Genomic DNA, 15,526 nt, shown 5'->3' with positions numbered 1-15,526 from the left:
AAACACCGACACGGTCTCGGCTTTTTTTCTTCCAGCCGAGCAGCTTATTGATTTTTTTTTTTTGTATTGATTAAAACACAAATGCTGCATTTCCACCTGTTGCACAAAATGACATGTTGTAATTTGTGTACTTGCCTGGTGGCCAGAGCAGAAACTAGCTGCAGTCTGATTATTTTGTTATGGAGTGACGCAGGGCCGGCCCTAGCCAATGTGATGCCCTCTGTGCCCCCCCCCCCCCCCCTCCCCAACAACTGTTAATGTCACAAAATTGAATGTAATGACCACCGTTACAAATTTAGAACTAAACAACTGACTTAATGGAAATAATTTGCTAGAATAAATTATATTGAAAGATCACCTGATTTTTGGCGCCCTCTAGAGTCCATCAGGTGCGGGCCAGTTTTCACTTATCTCTTCAGTTCCATTTATTTATTTTTTTACTCGTATCCAGAGATCCCTTAAAAGCAAGTGAGAGCTAAATTGATGAGCCGTGGTTCCGGTTCCATGTGGGATGTATTAGAACTCACTGAGCTGTTTTGGGGATTGCCAAAAAGTGTCCAATTTATGCTTTGCGTGAGTCGTGAGCCACCTGTGTGTCACAAATTAATTGCCTTGCGAGTTCACACGGGCGCCGGGGCGAATTGACGACGTTGCCACTCTTTGGAGCGTGACAATCATTCGGATTTGTTTTGCTCGCCTTGTCTTCGAGATTTCGCTTCATCTCAAACCGCACGAGAACAATGGCGGCCTTTCCTGCACGCGCACGCGATCTGCTTGTTCGCATCTGCTTGAAAGACAAAGTCACTTATTCGAATGCATAACGAGTCGACTACTCCTCCCCTCCCTCCCCTCTTTGAAGAATCCCATTTAATTTCATATTGGCCAATGAAACAGTGGAGGGTGAAAGGCAAGTGAACAATCAATCTTTGTAATGTGATCCGCGGATTGAGCACGGTGAGTAAATGTTTGCGCAGGAAGTCATCCAAGCCCGCAGTCAAACGAGATCTGAAAAAAAAAAAAAAAATCTATCCAGGGCAGGCCGCTCTCTTTATCTCCCTCCTGCCCGACAGCGGTCGGGTATCAAGCACATTATTTTCCAGCGCTCTGTGCATTTTTCATATAGGCTTACCTTTTATGTTTTATGTACGCCAGCTCGGGGGAGAACAGCTGTGTGGGCGCCGCATCCTCTGTAAGTTTCCAGCGAGAACTCATTTCAGTAGGAGAAGTGGAGCAGAATGCCAAACGTGCCGAACGCGGCACCTGCGAACGCGCCCGGGGCCCGCATGGCCGGCCTATTACATTTCCATAATACATGGAAACAACACCTCGCACGCTAGCGCCGGCGTAATTCGAAAACAGATTGGCGGGATTTACAAATTTGCACCCTTTTCCTCGCCCTGACCTCCGTGACCTCCATCTTGGCTGTCAACTTCTGGAATAAAATTGGGCGGGGAGCTTATTTGCAGTTGCCGCCAGACTTGTGTGTGATAATCTATAATAATGCAAATAGAAAATTCTCTCACACCGCTGCACCGATCAAAACTCAAGTGTGATTTTATAATTGACCCTACTTGCTCCCTCATCCAAAGTTGATAAATCCTTCAAGCCGTGACTGCCGCAATATGATACGCTTCGATATTGGAATAAAGAAAGATTTAAAACCCTGGGGGGGCGACCGCCTTTGAGGAATAATCTTTCAGAAAGCGCCACAGAATGAAAATAAGTCCGCTTGCTCCTCACAAGTCGGCAAAGAAAATCACATGTAAGCCATGATGCCTTGCTCAAGGGCAATTCGATGCTCCACATTTTTGTGCTGATCTTTTTTCCGTGTGTGTGTGTAACCCAGTTTTCAAGACAGGATGAGCCATATTTACAGAGGATGAGCCACCGCCCAAAAACATTTACAGAATAGGGTGTCCTTGGACTCATAAAAACTAACATGGAGTCAGCCAAACTCCGCCCACAGGAACCCAGTTGTTAAAAACATGCCCTGACTGGTTGACGAAAATCAATGTGCCAAGGGCCTCCGAACTTTTTGTCCATTGTTGTCATGTACAAAAACAATATTCTGACTGACATAAAACTTTTGTGTGCTGTAGATAACTTTAAGTAGGAAATTTAGTGGCACCGCCACTATGACCTCTAGTGGCCAAGAAACGTACAACAATTTCCGGTGAGGACAATCAGTCAACTCACGCACACAGTATACTACTCTATTGAGCAATGTTGGTATCAATACTCAATAGTTGCAGTGAGATGGAATACAAATCTGAAAGGACAGCTCAGTCTTTCTCTTCTAATTGATTCCGCAGTTCCCACCAGAATGAGACTTGTGGTCTCTTTCCAGGAAAGGGAGAGAACTGGACCAACATGACCGTGAAGAGAGTTACAGTAGGCTACATAATATACAAGGAGAGATAATGACAAAGACAAAGAATCCTTTTGGATTAGCAAAAATGCTGGCTGCAAATAGTTAAGATTCACTCATTTAAAACCAGTCCAATACATTGATCCCAGTTGAAGGCTTTGTGCATGTAAGGCAATTAATCCAACAATCCCACATTTTGCCCCCTCATCATAATTAAAAGAGGATTAGATCATATGGAGTTGTGCACTTCTTGTAAATGCATAGCCTTCATCAGTCTGCCAGGAAAATCACAGACTTGATATTTTTTTTGGTGATGGGTTGCGGAATTCACTCAATGATGTAATAATTAAGCTGAAACAAAAAAATGTGGAGGAAAAGGGGCAAGACAGGAAATCAATATTGAATTGTACAACTGTGTCCTGAACTCTGACTTTCAGGCAGCATGGTTTGGTCATTGGGAGATTATTTTTGAACGGTATGAAAACGGAATCTTAGATGTCGTAGGTAAAGTCTAGTTATTGTTGTTTTTTCTTTTTTTTAGCTCTGTGAGCATTTTAGGTTTTTTTTTCCAATTCAATTCATTCGAGCGTGAGATATTTAGCCCAATGACGCCAATAGTGCGTCACGGCACCTTCCAGTCGTCGTGTAGGGAAAATTATCACAAAGAGGGATTTAAAAACCACATCCCGTGTTGTGTTGAATTATTTTCTCTCCGTGACTGCAAACATTCGTAATATTCACAATGGAAAACGAAGATTTGCAATTAAAAGCTGATAAAAGACGTGAACGTCAATCAGGTAACGCTCATACAAACACGATTTCGCTTATGTTTGCGCAACCGAAGCGTCACGAGGTATCCATATGTGAGCACAGTAAAGAAATTATTATCAAATCGATTATTTGCATTAAACAACAGACAAATCGTTTTCAACCGGCAACTAATGGTACTGGCATTTATTCACGTGTCAAATTCAAAATAGGAAGGTTTCCCAGCGCTAGTAAATGCTAAGCTAACGAAGGCACGCCCCTCCCATTAGCAAGCTAACGACGTTTTTGCAAAAGTTAACTACGCACACGTAATCTACGCTGTTTTTATATATAACTAACTAAACTCCCTTTGGTTGCAAGTCCAAGGTGCTTTGTCTTGTTTGTCATGAGTTAAAAAATAGCTACTACGTACATGTGAGTGCTGGAGTAACTGAGTGAATCACGTAGAAACTTGTCAGTGAATGCATGTGCCATAAAATGTAGTGATTAAAATGCTTATTGTTGTTAAAATTGGATCATGTCCAAATTGAACAGGTCATCGTTACTGATCTCAGTCGAACTTTATGCAGGATGCCAAGGTCATCTAGGATAGGTTGTTTTTCTATAGTTTGACTGTACAGTACAGTGAACCCCCGCCTATTCGCAATTGCATATTTTCTTTTGTGGCTAATAGGAAAGTAGTAATTGATATCAAGAAAGAATGTTGGCTGAGAGGTGTGTTTTGGGAAGGAGTTATGTTTAGCCTGGGTAGTTAGTGGAGTCCCCGGAGAGTTTTTTTCCACACGTTTTTCCAAGGACAATGTAATATTACATATATTATTACAATTGTGAAAACCTGATGTGATGTTGAGAGAGAAAATTCCATTCGGAATCAGCTTGAATTTTATTTAACTGGCCTCTCTGACCAGTGTCATTAAAAAAAAAATCTCCAGAGAATAGCCAGGGTTTACTGTACAGTATATTCTTATTATGCACTGGGATCAACAGTGTTTTGACCTTTAACTTTGTCTGTAGGTCCAAGCAGCTCTTTACATGATGCAGAAGGTATTGCATCCGATCACACCCATTGAATCATTGCATGTCATCAAGTTTGGAGTGAAATTCAAATTGCTTCAAAGGAGAATAAATATCCAGAGTGATCAACGTGATGCGACAAATAGACCATAGATATAAAACCACTAAATGAAAACCAATTGGTTAAATGATTGTATGACAAGATAAACCCAGACAAGACCCCTAGCCTTTATATTTACGCGTGAACATGAAAACGAAAGCTGTGCGCGTTCATTTTTCTTTTCTAGCCTTGGAGAATGGAGACACGAGCATTGGCTTCTGTGGATGGATGCTGGTGCTGTTGTCTCTTGTCCTCATGGTGGTCACACTGCCCATCTCCATTTGGATGTGCATCAAGGTCACGTCAAGTCATCATTTTGCTTGGTTTGAAAAATCCAAACACCCGATATGATTTAAGAGCTACAAAAAAAAATTGTGTCTGCGTGCAGATTGTGAAGGAGTATGAAAGAGCCATTATTTTCCGACTGGGACGCCTTTTGCGAGGAGGAGCCAAAGGACCAGGTTGGAAACGACAACTTCTCCACTAAATCTCTGACATTTCTTTATTGCATGAATGCATGGCTATAAAAGCAGTGCTTTGGTGCCGTCTTGTGATGTTTTGGTGCTGCCAAACAGAGCTTTATCTGGTCAGGCCGTAGCACTGTTTAATAGAAAAGTAGTGCTTTGGCGCCACTTTGCGGCATGTATAGGCAGTTTCCAGAGCTAATATGCGACAAGGAAAAACATCTCTGTGATTTAAAAGAGGGATTTGTGGCCGCAGACTGGAAACAGAACCAAGCCCGATTTGTTCTGCGGCAAAATGTTTCCACGTCACAAGTCAGGTTGATTTCATTTCCGACTTAAATTAGGCCGCCGTAGCAACGGTTGCCCGGTTACTCCCTGACATGCACCGACAGCGATGTTGTAAACCCATAAAATACGGGCCGGGAAAAAAAAGCTCAGTAAATCCACCGACAGAGCAGCGCCGATTCCGAACGCAACCTCATCATTTTGAGTAGGCGAACAAAAATAATGTGACAAATGTACCCGACGAACACGAGCTTGTCGGGATAGTAAAAGATCCAATTGGACAGTCCAAACAGTCATAATGCAAAACAAAAACAAAAATCTTGTTCAATGTGACACAAATCAGAAATAGAAACCCGCATTGTCATTTATGTGCTGCCGTACGTCTGCCACTGCTGTTTGACTTATGGACGCGGAAATAAATCTGAAAATAGTGATGGCGCTATTCCCAAGGATGAGGGTTTTTGTAGAGGAACAATCCAAGCTCCCACGAGAAACAATTTGCATACATCTCCCAGCTCGCTGTCTCCTCATCTTTGATTTGTTGTTTTACTGCCGCCAATAAAAAAAAAAAAAACACAGGGAGTGTCCTCTTAAAAATATTGAAATTGGACTCCCTGAAGTGCCAGGAGACGCCATTTGTGACGGCGTAGGGTAATAATAGCTCTCTGCTAGCATTCCTGGGGGTCTTGCCGTGTTTATGCTCCAACTAAATTCAGCTCCATAATGTCCCCTTAACCTCGGTCACACAATCTTGTCGTTCTTTTAATTTGCGCCAGACGTCCGTGCTTCGTATTTGCGGTCGGCTCCGATTTCACCCGCCGCCGGCGCCAGTCAAACTTTCATAATTGAAAATGCAGGAATGCTAAATGTTTGCATACCTAGCGTTTCACTCCGCCGCCTGCCAAGAATTGTTTGGTGCCCCGGCGCCGGATGCTTGTGACTCGAAACGGGGCTGGTGAAAGGCGCAAATATTCCCAGCTTTGCCCGACTGTCGGCACAGCTGCAGTCTTCTAAAGCCTGCTTGACTTGGCCCCGTGCCAACATTTCATTCATCCCCGCCGGCTTCAAACATTTGCCAAGACGCCCCGCTTATTATTGTGTTTACCGCCGACTATTTGCATTCTTGTGATTCCACAGGTTTGTTCTTCATCTTGCCGTGCACTGACAGCTTCATCAACGTGGACATGCGCACCATCACCTTTGACATCCCGCCGCAAGAGGTACGACGCGCCCGCCTCGTGTTGACGTGAAACAAATACGTCAAAGGCTGTCAAAATGGATTTAGGAAATTTTTCAGTCAGCTCACGAGTAGAAAACACCATAAACGTGAAACGCATTCTTGCATACGAGCACAGTTTGTCAGTAGTCGCTGATTCCGATACCAAGTTCCGATACCGTAAAGCTTTCCCATAAAAATCAATGATAGACAATTAAAAAAAAAAAGACTAACCTATCTCAATTTTATTAAACATCAATCAATGAATGGCTTTAAATTTCAAATTCCTGTTTGCCGCATTCCAACCCCTCGCAGGTTTTGACCAAAGATTCGGTGACGGTGAGCGTGGACGGCGTGGTGTACTACCGGGTTCAAAACGCCACTCTGGCCGTGGCCAACATCACCAACGCCGACGCTGCCACACGTCTCTTGGCCCAGACCACCCTCAGGAATGTTCTGGGGACCAAGAACCTGGCTGAGATCCTTTCGGACCGTGAAGAAATCGCACACAGCATGCAGGTACGGTTCACGTACGCTCGAGCTGCATAATTCAGCGGCAAGTTGTCAATTTGAAAGTGAACAAACTGCACGGAAGTGAATAAAATAAAAAAATAAAAACACAGCAGGCGTGTCGAGCGCAGCTGTCCGTTTGCGTGGGAATGTTATCATTTATTCATCCATTAACCCCGTGAATAATTGACGGTTTGTTTCTCGCAGGCGCTTGCTTGAGGATTTATGTCAGCCACAAATTACGCTCATCGTCACGCTCGTGTCAAGTGTGTCAGATAGAGTTGCTCCGCAATGTATTTGTTGTCTATTATTTGAACACCTGACACTGCCGCTGTGGCGAGCAAACCGGAGTTTTGAAAGTTTACCCTTTGCTGCCACCACGTGGCGAAGAGTGGTATGATGGTTGATTTTTCCTCCCAGCCACAGTAGATGCTCATGGATTCAAACTGATGTTTTCTCAGTTAGCAGCAGTATTAAAAAAAAAAATGTTTGTCTCGCCAGTCCACCCTCGACGACGCTACTGACGATTGGGGTATCAAGGTGGAGCGAGTGGAGATCAAAGACGTCAAGCTCCCCCTACAGCTCCAGAGAGCCATGGCGGCCGAAGCCGAGGCTACCCGGGAGGCCCGAGCCAAGGTAACCGAACCCAACGGAGCTATCTCGACGTGGACTTTGGGGCAAATTTCCCATCCGTTGCGCCCCTCCCTCCTAGGTCATCGCCGCAGAAGGCGAGATGAACGCCTCCAGGGCGCTGAAGGAGGCGTCGCTGGTGATCGCCGAGTCGCCGTCGGCCCTGCAGCTGCGCTACCTGCAGACCCTCAACACCATCGCCGCCGAGAAGAACTCCACCATCATCTTCCCACTGCCGCTGGAGATGATGCAGGGCTTCACCAAGCACTAAGCGTCGATGGAACTTGAGCAGAGCAAGGGTCGGCATCGAAAAGCGTGGAAGTGACCTTACGCTCATTCATGTATTTCCTACTGAATGCTCAATGATGCGGTTTTGCTACGTTACTGCCAGTGTGCTGCTTTTTTTTCTTCGTTTTAGCTCACGCTGTTTTTACATGCACTCTGCATGTTGCACGTTTGACTGTTGTTTTTTTAGCAGCTCGGGCCAGCAGGTGCCACACAAAGTGGAGAAAGAGCAGGGAGAGGTGGCATGAAGACACTTCACACCTAAAACTGAGGCAAGTTTTTTTTTTTTTTTGGGCAATTAATCTTAAAAGTTACCTTAAAAGTCATTTATAATGAAAATGAACGTAATAGTGCCACCTGCTGGAGAGCTCATCTCAATATCTTTTTTTTAATATATAGTTAATATAGCTTATTTTATTTTACTTTTTTGGGGAGAAGTGGATTACCTGCAACTTAGTTAAATCATTTGTGTATTGCGTAATTAGTATGAGAGCTAACGTGTCCCCTGAAAATGGTCCTTTCAATGCAAAAAGCCTTAACTTACTGCTGAGGATTTATTTCGACACTTTTCTATGCAGTTTCAAACGCCGTGTGAAGACTTTTTAATTTACAAAAAGTGTATAGTCTTTTGAAGTGGTCCGTCTGGAAAGTCGATTTGTCGTGTTTTAAAATGTGACGTGATTGCTAGTTGTTAGAAATATGGAGTGAACTTCTAACCCGATAGCTTTACTAAACCGATCAGGTGTGCGCGCATGTGCTTTTTCACCCAAGTGTATTCATGCTTACCTTTGGGAAATTATATCATGATAAAGTATATTATACACATAGCCATCGTATTTTTGCATAAATGTTACATTTTTTCTCGAAGGGCGGTGATGAGATATAATTCAATCATTTTCCCACTCAAATGGCGTTTGGCTAATTGTCCTAACCTAATTAACAATTAAATAATTAGGTAGATGCTGTAAAATGTTCTTTTACATGAATGTAAACATACTGGGCATGTTTTTTTTTTTTTTTTCCACAGTATTTTTTTTACAGATGTTTATTTTGCTGTTTCATGATTGACGACTGTTCTGATCCCAAAGCTGGAAGTTGAATGAGTCAACTTTGTTATTGTTAGGTATGCATTATATTTAGAACATTAATAAAAATACTTGTCAATCAATAGATTTGGATATATATATTTTTTAAATGTATTAACACACACACACAACTTTTAATTTATTTTTTATTGTGATGGCATATTGTAGCAAAACCTAAAGTGGCAAAAAATGTAGACAAGCTAAATGGCAGCAAAGCTAGTCAAATAAATATGGCAAGCGCCACTCCTGCATTGGGAAAAAAAAAAAAAAAACATCGAGCATCCTGAGCAAGAGGCGCAGTACCTTTACAAACTAAAAGGAAAAAAATCTACAAGCCATCGTATTGCTTTGCTGGCTGTGTTTGGGCATGTGTCCAAAATATAAAATACAAAAACATGGATTGCATTTTAAAAAAAAAAAAAACAATCCATGAAGCAAGCCTGGAAAACAAATTACTTACTTGGTTTCAAAAGCGAACAAAGACCACACTGTGAGGAACTTTTTTTTTTTTTTTTTGGGACACACGTCTCAAGACATACTAGCAGCTAAAAGCAAAACCAGTCTTCTGCTTGCTAAGTATCAGGTGCTGCTCTGATGCTGTGATGTGAAGCTCCGGGTACCAGGCGTCAGCTCACAGGGCCAGTTCGGCCATGGCTCGCTCCAGGGGGTCGCTGGTCCAGTAGTCGTGGTCCCAGCCCAGGAACCAGCCGGTGAAGGTGGGCGGCTCGAAGGTCTGCTTGATCTTCACGATGGGGGTCCTGCGGTCTCTGTTAGCGGGATCTGTCTCGATGTAACGTGCCGCTGAAGAGGCAAGATACATTTAAGATCACTGAAACTCAGGTGACAAATGAAAAAAAATCTTACCAGACGCCATCGCTTCGGTCTTCTCTTCTTCTTGGGCCTCGTTGCCGATCCAGACAAACACCTTCGCAAAAAGGAAGTTCGGTAAGCCTTATTTATGCTTTTTGGATTCTATCTCAAACGTGTCATGCTTTTCCAACCTGCTCCCAGGTGTCGAGGATCATGACATCATCAGTGGCCAGGTCATCCTGGGTTATCTCTCCAGGTACCTCTTCAATCTTGGAAAAGAAATATTGTTGAAGTACCACACGACTCAACCCGCTTGGGGGTCTACCTAATATAACGACCGTAATGACTCACAATGAAGTTCCCGGTCTTGTTAGAGCAGGCAAACAGTCTAGGAGGATGAGCGTCCATTTTGTCCTTGAGTCTGGTCGAAGTGCGATATTCGGTTTTTCCTCCCAGAGCGTCCCAGAACTCACCTGGGAACGGGACACACGTTTCCGATCTCAAAAAAGGTACTGTGGCCGACCCACCCATCTTCATGCACTGCCCCCTCTTGAAATATATCTGGCCAGATAGTTGAAGAATTGGTCTCAAGACTCCTTACCTGTCTCCTGTCCCTCAGTCAGCTCAGAGGGCGACACCCCCAAGAGGTCAGACAGCTGCTGGGCTCCTGTCTTCTCAGTGTCGCTGGCACCCACGCCCACCCACAAGAAGGAACCACCGGGGCTCACCAAAACAAAAGCGTCATTGGAGTTCAGATTGGCCGCCACGGCATCGACCTAAATGTAAACAAGTGAGTTGTTGTGAGAAGAACCTTGAAGAGAAACATCCGTGTCAATGTTTGTGATGACCTTACCTCCACGGCTCTGGTGTGTCCGGCGGAGTTGGAGCGCACCTGGAAGAGGCGAGTCTCTGCGGGCTCTGACTGACCTCCTTCCCTGGACGTGCCACCCTTGTAGACCACCATGGGCTGTCCTCCAAACAGACTCATCAGGTGGGCCGGCTCCTTACCCTGCACCACCCTCACCTGACACAAACGCCATGAAGATCACTAAGCATATTCGTGCACTGATTCCTCGAGCAGGGCAACCTCATGCGTCTCGTGGCACAATTTAGCCACAAAGGCTAATCAGGCTAAACTATAATTTACTCTTAACAACACAAAGTGAACATCAACTCAATAGACGATCACAATGCTTCAAAAAGTTTCACGTCATGCAGTTGAGTCAAAGTGAGCAACCGTTATCTTTGGCGCCATCTAGTGGCATTTTTGTGCTGAGGATTTGAAAACTAAATAAATTGAATGGTGTGATTCTGATATTCTAATATATTAATGTAAAAGTTGTAACAAAATATAGATACATACATGATAATAGCGGCAATTCATAAATTACGCTGTAAGTGAGAGTGAAGATCTTGGAAAATCTTTTTGCGTTTTACACACAAACTGAACATGCGGTCGAGTGTACATACATGACGCATGCACATGGAAATTACACGCAAGAGTACGCAGTGAGGTGAAAATGAAGACAAACCGGAGAAATGAGCACCTCGTATGCACAGAGCCAGGACTGTGTTGAACTAGAGAATTTAAATATTCTTTATCAACTAAAAAGAATGTTGTCACTGGCTCTGAACAAAAAGGCTCAGCTTGAAAAGAAGAATACCTGAGTGGTTATAGGAGCACCGGCAACCTGAGGAAAAAGAAGCCGCGTAAAATCGAGGCGGGGGAAAGGAAGAAGCGAGGGAGAGAGAAGGCGAAGGATGCGAAGATCAGACGAGGGAGGAAAAAAAAGGAACGCTGACAATGTTAGCGACTGAATGAGTTGATGACAACAAAAGGCAGTTTTTTTTTTAAAAGTATGAAGATGCGAGCTACCTGCACTGGGCCGCCACCAAGTTCCTCATCCAGCTGGGCGGTGAGGAAAGCACAGGTCCCAATTTCATCCTGGCTGGAGTCCATGCCCTGCCTGTCAAAAAAAAATAAATGGTCACACACTCATCACACACCAAGAGGCCTCCCTCCACCGTTGATAAGCTCGTCCTTCTCACCACATGTAGATGATATGCCCATGACGTCCTCCATGGTGGTACTTGTACTGGATGATGTAACTGTCTCCTCCGAAGAACTGGCCATAGGTCGACGCGTCCACTGGCACCTTGTCGGATCCCTCAATGCGCCAAATCTGTCAGGGAAGAAGAAAGATTGAGCTGGCGGGACATGTCATTAGGTACAGCCGCAACCGAAAGCCTCGTGCTTCACCTCTTTCTCTCCGGTGCCGTCGTCCACCATGCCGTGCTGGGCGGCCATGGCGGGGGAGTCGTGCAGCGTGGCGGCGTCAAAGGCCACCTTCTCGATCTTGGCGATGCTGTTGGCGATGTAGGCCACGCCCAGGCCCACCGTCTGATCTTTGTCCCTCCAGTTCTTGAAGAACTGCTTGAAGAGCGGCGTCTCGCCCGACTCGGGCAGGATCTGCACTTGGGTGTGTTTGGGGTAGCCCATCTTCTCGATGAACTCCTCGGCCGCCTTCATCGACGCCTTGCGCTCGTCCATGTTGGCGCCTTGGCCTTGAGAGAAAGGACAGCGGATGTGCGTCTGATCACTACTTTTGTTCAAAACAGATCATGGCTTAAAAATGACGTTTTCGCTTTACCTTTCCATACGTAGATCTTTCCGTCGGAGCCGTGGTCCAGAATGAAACAGTCGCTGGTCTCCAAGGCACTTTGCTGGAACGGGTTCTCTTCAGCCACCAGCGCAATCGTCATGCCGCCATTGGCGTTGGACACCTGGTGACACGGAAAACAAACATCAGATTTTATAGGGTCGAAGTCCAGGGACTAAAAACGGCTCAGATTTTCTGCAGCTGAGCCGTGATTGGTTGAGACCTTTCCTGGGTTGGAGTACCTTGTAAAGTTTGGCCCTCATCCTGTTGGAAGCATCGGCCTTGATGTCATCAGAAGTTCCCAGAGGCAGCTCCGGCTTTTCTCCTAAAACCTAAAAAAAAATTTACGAAAACATGACCTTATGTGGGCTGTTCCTGCTATTATTTTTGTGTAGCTCCTGTTGAAGATCACCTCGATCATCTTGTCTCTCTCTGCGCCCTCGTCACAGACGTAGACGTGGGCCCTCCCGCAGCGCTCGTTGTCACGGATCCCCTTCGCCACCTGCACGGCCTTCAGCTTTTCAAAGCGGTTACTCTGGGAACCGCACCACTGATAGATCTCCTGTGAAGCATGAAGAACAGGAAAAGTAAGTTGATACAAGCAAATGAACTCCATTTCCAATATCATAATAAATAAATAAAAAAATGTTTTGTTCAAAACAGGCACCCAAAGTGACTCACATTGCCCAAGTCCAAAATGAAGCAGTCCCCTTGGTTGAAGCTCTCCCAGCTGACCGGCACCTCCGTTGCCCTGACATTCCGACGACCTTTAACCTGGAGCAGTCGCTGTACAACCACCTCATTGGTGACGACGTGCTTGAACCCTGAAGCCACGCCTCCTTTCTGGTAGTTACCAGACACAAAGGTAACGACTTCTTATCAATTTCAAGTTCTCCTTGAAGCAAAAAAAAGCTGGAATGTAAACACGAGTTCAAATCTCACCATATACTTGATCCCAGACTTAAAGTAGCCAAGAAAAGTTTTGGACTCGTATCCTTGGACTTCCCGATACTGGATGGGTTTCCCTCCCAGGAAGTCGTCCATTTGGACTGTAAAAATGGCTGCCGAGCCGCTCTCGTCCTGGGTGCAGACATCACCTGTGGAAGGCCATTTTGATTTCAAATCAGAACGCAAGCTTGAGCAAATAGTTCCCCTTATCGGACCAAACGTTTGTTCCTCTTAAAATCGGCATTTGGGATCGTCTCTCTGCACTCACCCAACCAGAAATGAAGGTCATACTGTAGATTTCCCGAGCGTTGCTTGATGGTGTTGAGGATGATGTAAGCATCTCCCGTGTAAAATCCTCCGTAAAGGTTCTCAGGAACCGGCACCAGGTTGAAGTTCTCCACCCTCCAGACCTGGAGGCCTTGCTTCTTTCCAGCCCGCTCAAACTCTGGGTGCTGCGCCATTCTGCCTGAGAGGAAAAAAATAAATCACACAACTTTGCCAAAGTGTCGTCATGGCAACTAGCTTGGCGTGACTATGAGGGGGCTAACAGTGGTCACTCTGTGATAAGAGAAGCTGAGCTCCTATTTATGAAACACCAAGCCTCTCCCCTTAGGGCTGGGGCTGTTGCCATGGATACAACGATACAGTTTGCGCCATATTTAGAAGTGGCGCAGGGTAGAGTGAATCATGGGTGCCCTGTGCTTGGGTGTTTCCCCATTGTGGAAGGAAGCTTCAGCTATTATGACTCAAACAATCCAACAGAGAAGTTCTAAAAACCATATGGAGCTGACTTCAACCTTCATATGTGTATTTTTCTCGTCAGCGTGGTCCACGTTTTAAAATTTTGTGGACTCCAACAGCGCTTAATGAAGATGACGTAAATAGTGTTCACGGAAATGTTTTCAGCCTGGCAGAGTAAACACTACCCCGAGTATAAACAAGCTCTCTGAATTGAAGCAGTGTTTGGAATTTCACCAACATGTTTCAAATTGAGTCGGTCGCACCTCGGGTACGCAGTGTTTCTGCTCCTCCCTAGACATATGAGGAACAACAACATGTCCCAAACGATTGGTTATAAATCATCAACTTTTGCTTGAGCGGCTATAAAAGTTACGAACCGTCACACCCAACAATTTGATTACCACATGCAAGCAAAGATTCTTGCTGGACAAGAGGGGCAGACTTGGCTCCCACCGCAAGTATCTGGTCCCCTCCCCCATACTTGGGCTGCTCCTTTTGTAGCATTCCTGCTGCAGGCCTCAAATGTGCCATGTAACCCAAACAGTGGCTTCATATGTCACAAAACAGTTCTCAAAAGTCTTGTGATTTACCAGCTGTTATCCCAGCTGGAAAAACAAGTCGGCAATTCACAGTTTGATTTGTGAAATAAACTCACTGCAGGCTTGTATTGGGATTCTTTTCCCTCAGCGAGGAATGACTCATTCCGTTTTCCCACATCATCGTCGTGGACAAAGAACAATGGAAACAAAATACTTTATGATTGATCATTAATTGTCCTGATCTATGTGAAGATGATCATGCAAACACAAGAATGAGTGACACACTCATCTTGTGGTCGCTGACTCGACTTCCTCTGTCTCACTATTTGCTTTGACGTTTCTATAGGAACAGATATCTCTTCTTGTGGATGGCAGTCATTTCTGATGAGTTCAAGTCTTTAACTGAGCGTCTCAAATCGTATAAAAATGTATAAATTCCAATATCGATCCATTTTCTACACCACTTCATCCTCATTTGGAGGAGTTGTAGCCTGTCCCATTAACTCTAAACAAACCATTGTGTCAAGTTGTTTATATATTAGGGCTACACATATGGATATTATTGCAATATTTAACATCGCCTAAACAAGCATACAGGAAGGCCGGAGATAAGATTTGAACCCTGAACCTCATGAGGTGGATGTTCACACTATCCACTTGTTCACTGCCAAAGTGTATTCAAGTGTAAGCACACAATTTTCTCTCTGCATGCAAGCAAGGATTTTGCCCTTATATGGCATCGGCTGCACTCCAGAATAAGCTTGACATTGCTAAGACACTTCAGAAAGGCAAACAAAGTAGGGCGACATGCAAAAATAAGGCCCGTTCCTTCTGTATTCTTATGCATGGAAGTCATTTTATCTCTCAATCCGACCCACGGACTGGAATGCATTCGCTGGAAAGTCCAAATGTGTCGTACCTGACAGATCCTGAGTTCTAGAAAATGAACGGAGAACAAAAGGAGACCAGGGCAAGCCGCGATGAGCGCTTCTAGCTGCAGCCTGGGAGCAGTGAGGCGTCGAGACGGCGGAGCAGCTGAGCTGAGCGCAAAGCCGCTACTCTTGAAGCTGTCCCGGGACACTCCCCGTTATGACACACCCCTT

At 44.9% G+C, this 15,526-nt stretch overlaps 2 protein-coding genes across 5 annotated transcripts; one reads left to right on the top strand and one right to left on the bottom strand.

Annotated features, from left to right (window-relative positions):
- The first annotated feature begins 2,997 nt into the window (after positions 1-2,997).
- stom (stomatin) lies at positions 2,998-8,810 on the top strand. Of its 3 annotated transcripts, XM_088392984.1 has the most exons (9): positions 3,041-3,165; positions 3,671-3,728; positions 4,151-4,180; positions 4,438-4,547; positions 4,639-4,711; positions 6,137-6,219; positions 6,531-6,734; positions 7,227-7,361; positions 7,438-8,810. In XM_088392984.1, exons 2-9 carry the CDS (start codon positions 3,707-3,709, stop codon positions 7,624-7,626), a joined length of 846 nt encoding a protein of 281 aa, XP_088249110.1. In that variant the 5' UTR covers positions 3,041-3,165; positions 3,671-3,706; the 3' UTR covers positions 7,627-8,810. The 3 variants fall into 3 exon arrangements, with proteins under 3 accessions (XP_088249109.1, XP_088249108.1, XP_088249110.1); XM_088392982.1 differs by lacking the exon at positions 3,671-3,728 and having other exon boundaries at positions 3,018-3,165; XM_088392983.1 differs by lacking the exons at positions 3,671-3,728; positions 4,151-4,180 and having other exon boundaries at positions 2,998-3,165.
- Positions 8,811-8,857: 47 nt separating this feature from the next.
- Positions 8,858-15,510, bottom strand: gsna (gelsolin a). 2 transcript variants are annotated; one of them, XM_088392976.1, is made up of 17 exons: positions 15,343-15,510; positions 13,412-13,609; positions 13,138-13,292; positions 12,877-13,038; positions 12,608-12,757; positions 12,438-12,527; positions 12,187-12,319; positions 11,796-12,100; positions 11,585-11,718; positions 11,412-11,502; positions 11,200-11,226; positions 10,389-10,559; positions 10,137-10,311; positions 9,887-10,008; positions 9,727-9,804; positions 9,590-9,650; positions 8,858-9,526 (listed from the first exon to the last, which is right to left on the bottom strand). In XM_088392976.1, the coding sequence occupies exons 2-17, from the start codon at positions 13,602-13,604 to the stop codon at positions 9,357-9,359; spliced, it is 2,217 nt and encodes a 738-aa protein (XP_088249102.1). In that variant the 5' UTR covers positions 13,605-13,609; positions 15,343-15,510; the 3' UTR covers positions 8,858-9,356. The 2 variants fall into 2 exon arrangements, with proteins under 2 accessions (XP_088249102.1, XP_088249103.1); XM_088392977.1 differs by lacking the exon at positions 11,200-11,226.
- Positions 15,511-15,526: the final 16 nt, after the last annotated feature.

Source organism: Syngnathus floridae, chromosome 12 (genome assembly GCF_059516105.1).
Source record: "Syngnathus floridae isolate MCC-2025c chromosome 12, RoL_Sflo_1.0, whole genome shotgun sequence".
NCBI lineage: Eukaryota > Metazoa > Chordata > Actinopteri > Syngnathiformes > Syngnathidae > Syngnathus > Syngnathus floridae.
This window is presented reverse-complemented; position numbering and strand designations above follow the sequence as displayed.

Bases quoted from the DNA above. Each gene is read 5' to 3' on its own strand.
- stom (XM_088392982.1), top strand. From the start codon at position 3,111: ATGGAAAACGAAGATTTGCAATTAAAAGCTGATAAAAGACGTGAACGT. The intron at 3,166-4,150 runs GTAACGCTCATA...CTTTGTCTGTAG, and splicing joins AAGACGTGAACGTCAATCAG to GTCCAAGCAGCTCTTTACAT. The intron at 6,735-7,226 runs GTACGGTTCACG...TTGTCTCGCCAG, and splicing joins AAATCGCACACAGCATGCAG to TCCACCCTCGACGACGCTAC.
- gsna (XM_088392976.1), bottom strand. From the start codon at position 13,604: ATGGCGCAGCACCCAGAGTTTGAGCGGGCTGGAAAGAAGCAAGGCCTC. The intron at 12,758-12,876 runs GTGAGTCACTTT...CATGCTTCACAG, and splicing joins TCATTTTGGACTTGGGCAAT to GAGATCTATCAGTGGTGCGG. The intron at 10,312-10,388 runs GTAAGGTCATCA...GTTTACATTTAG, and splicing joins GACACACCAGAGCCGTGGAG to GTCGATGCCGTGGCGGCCAA.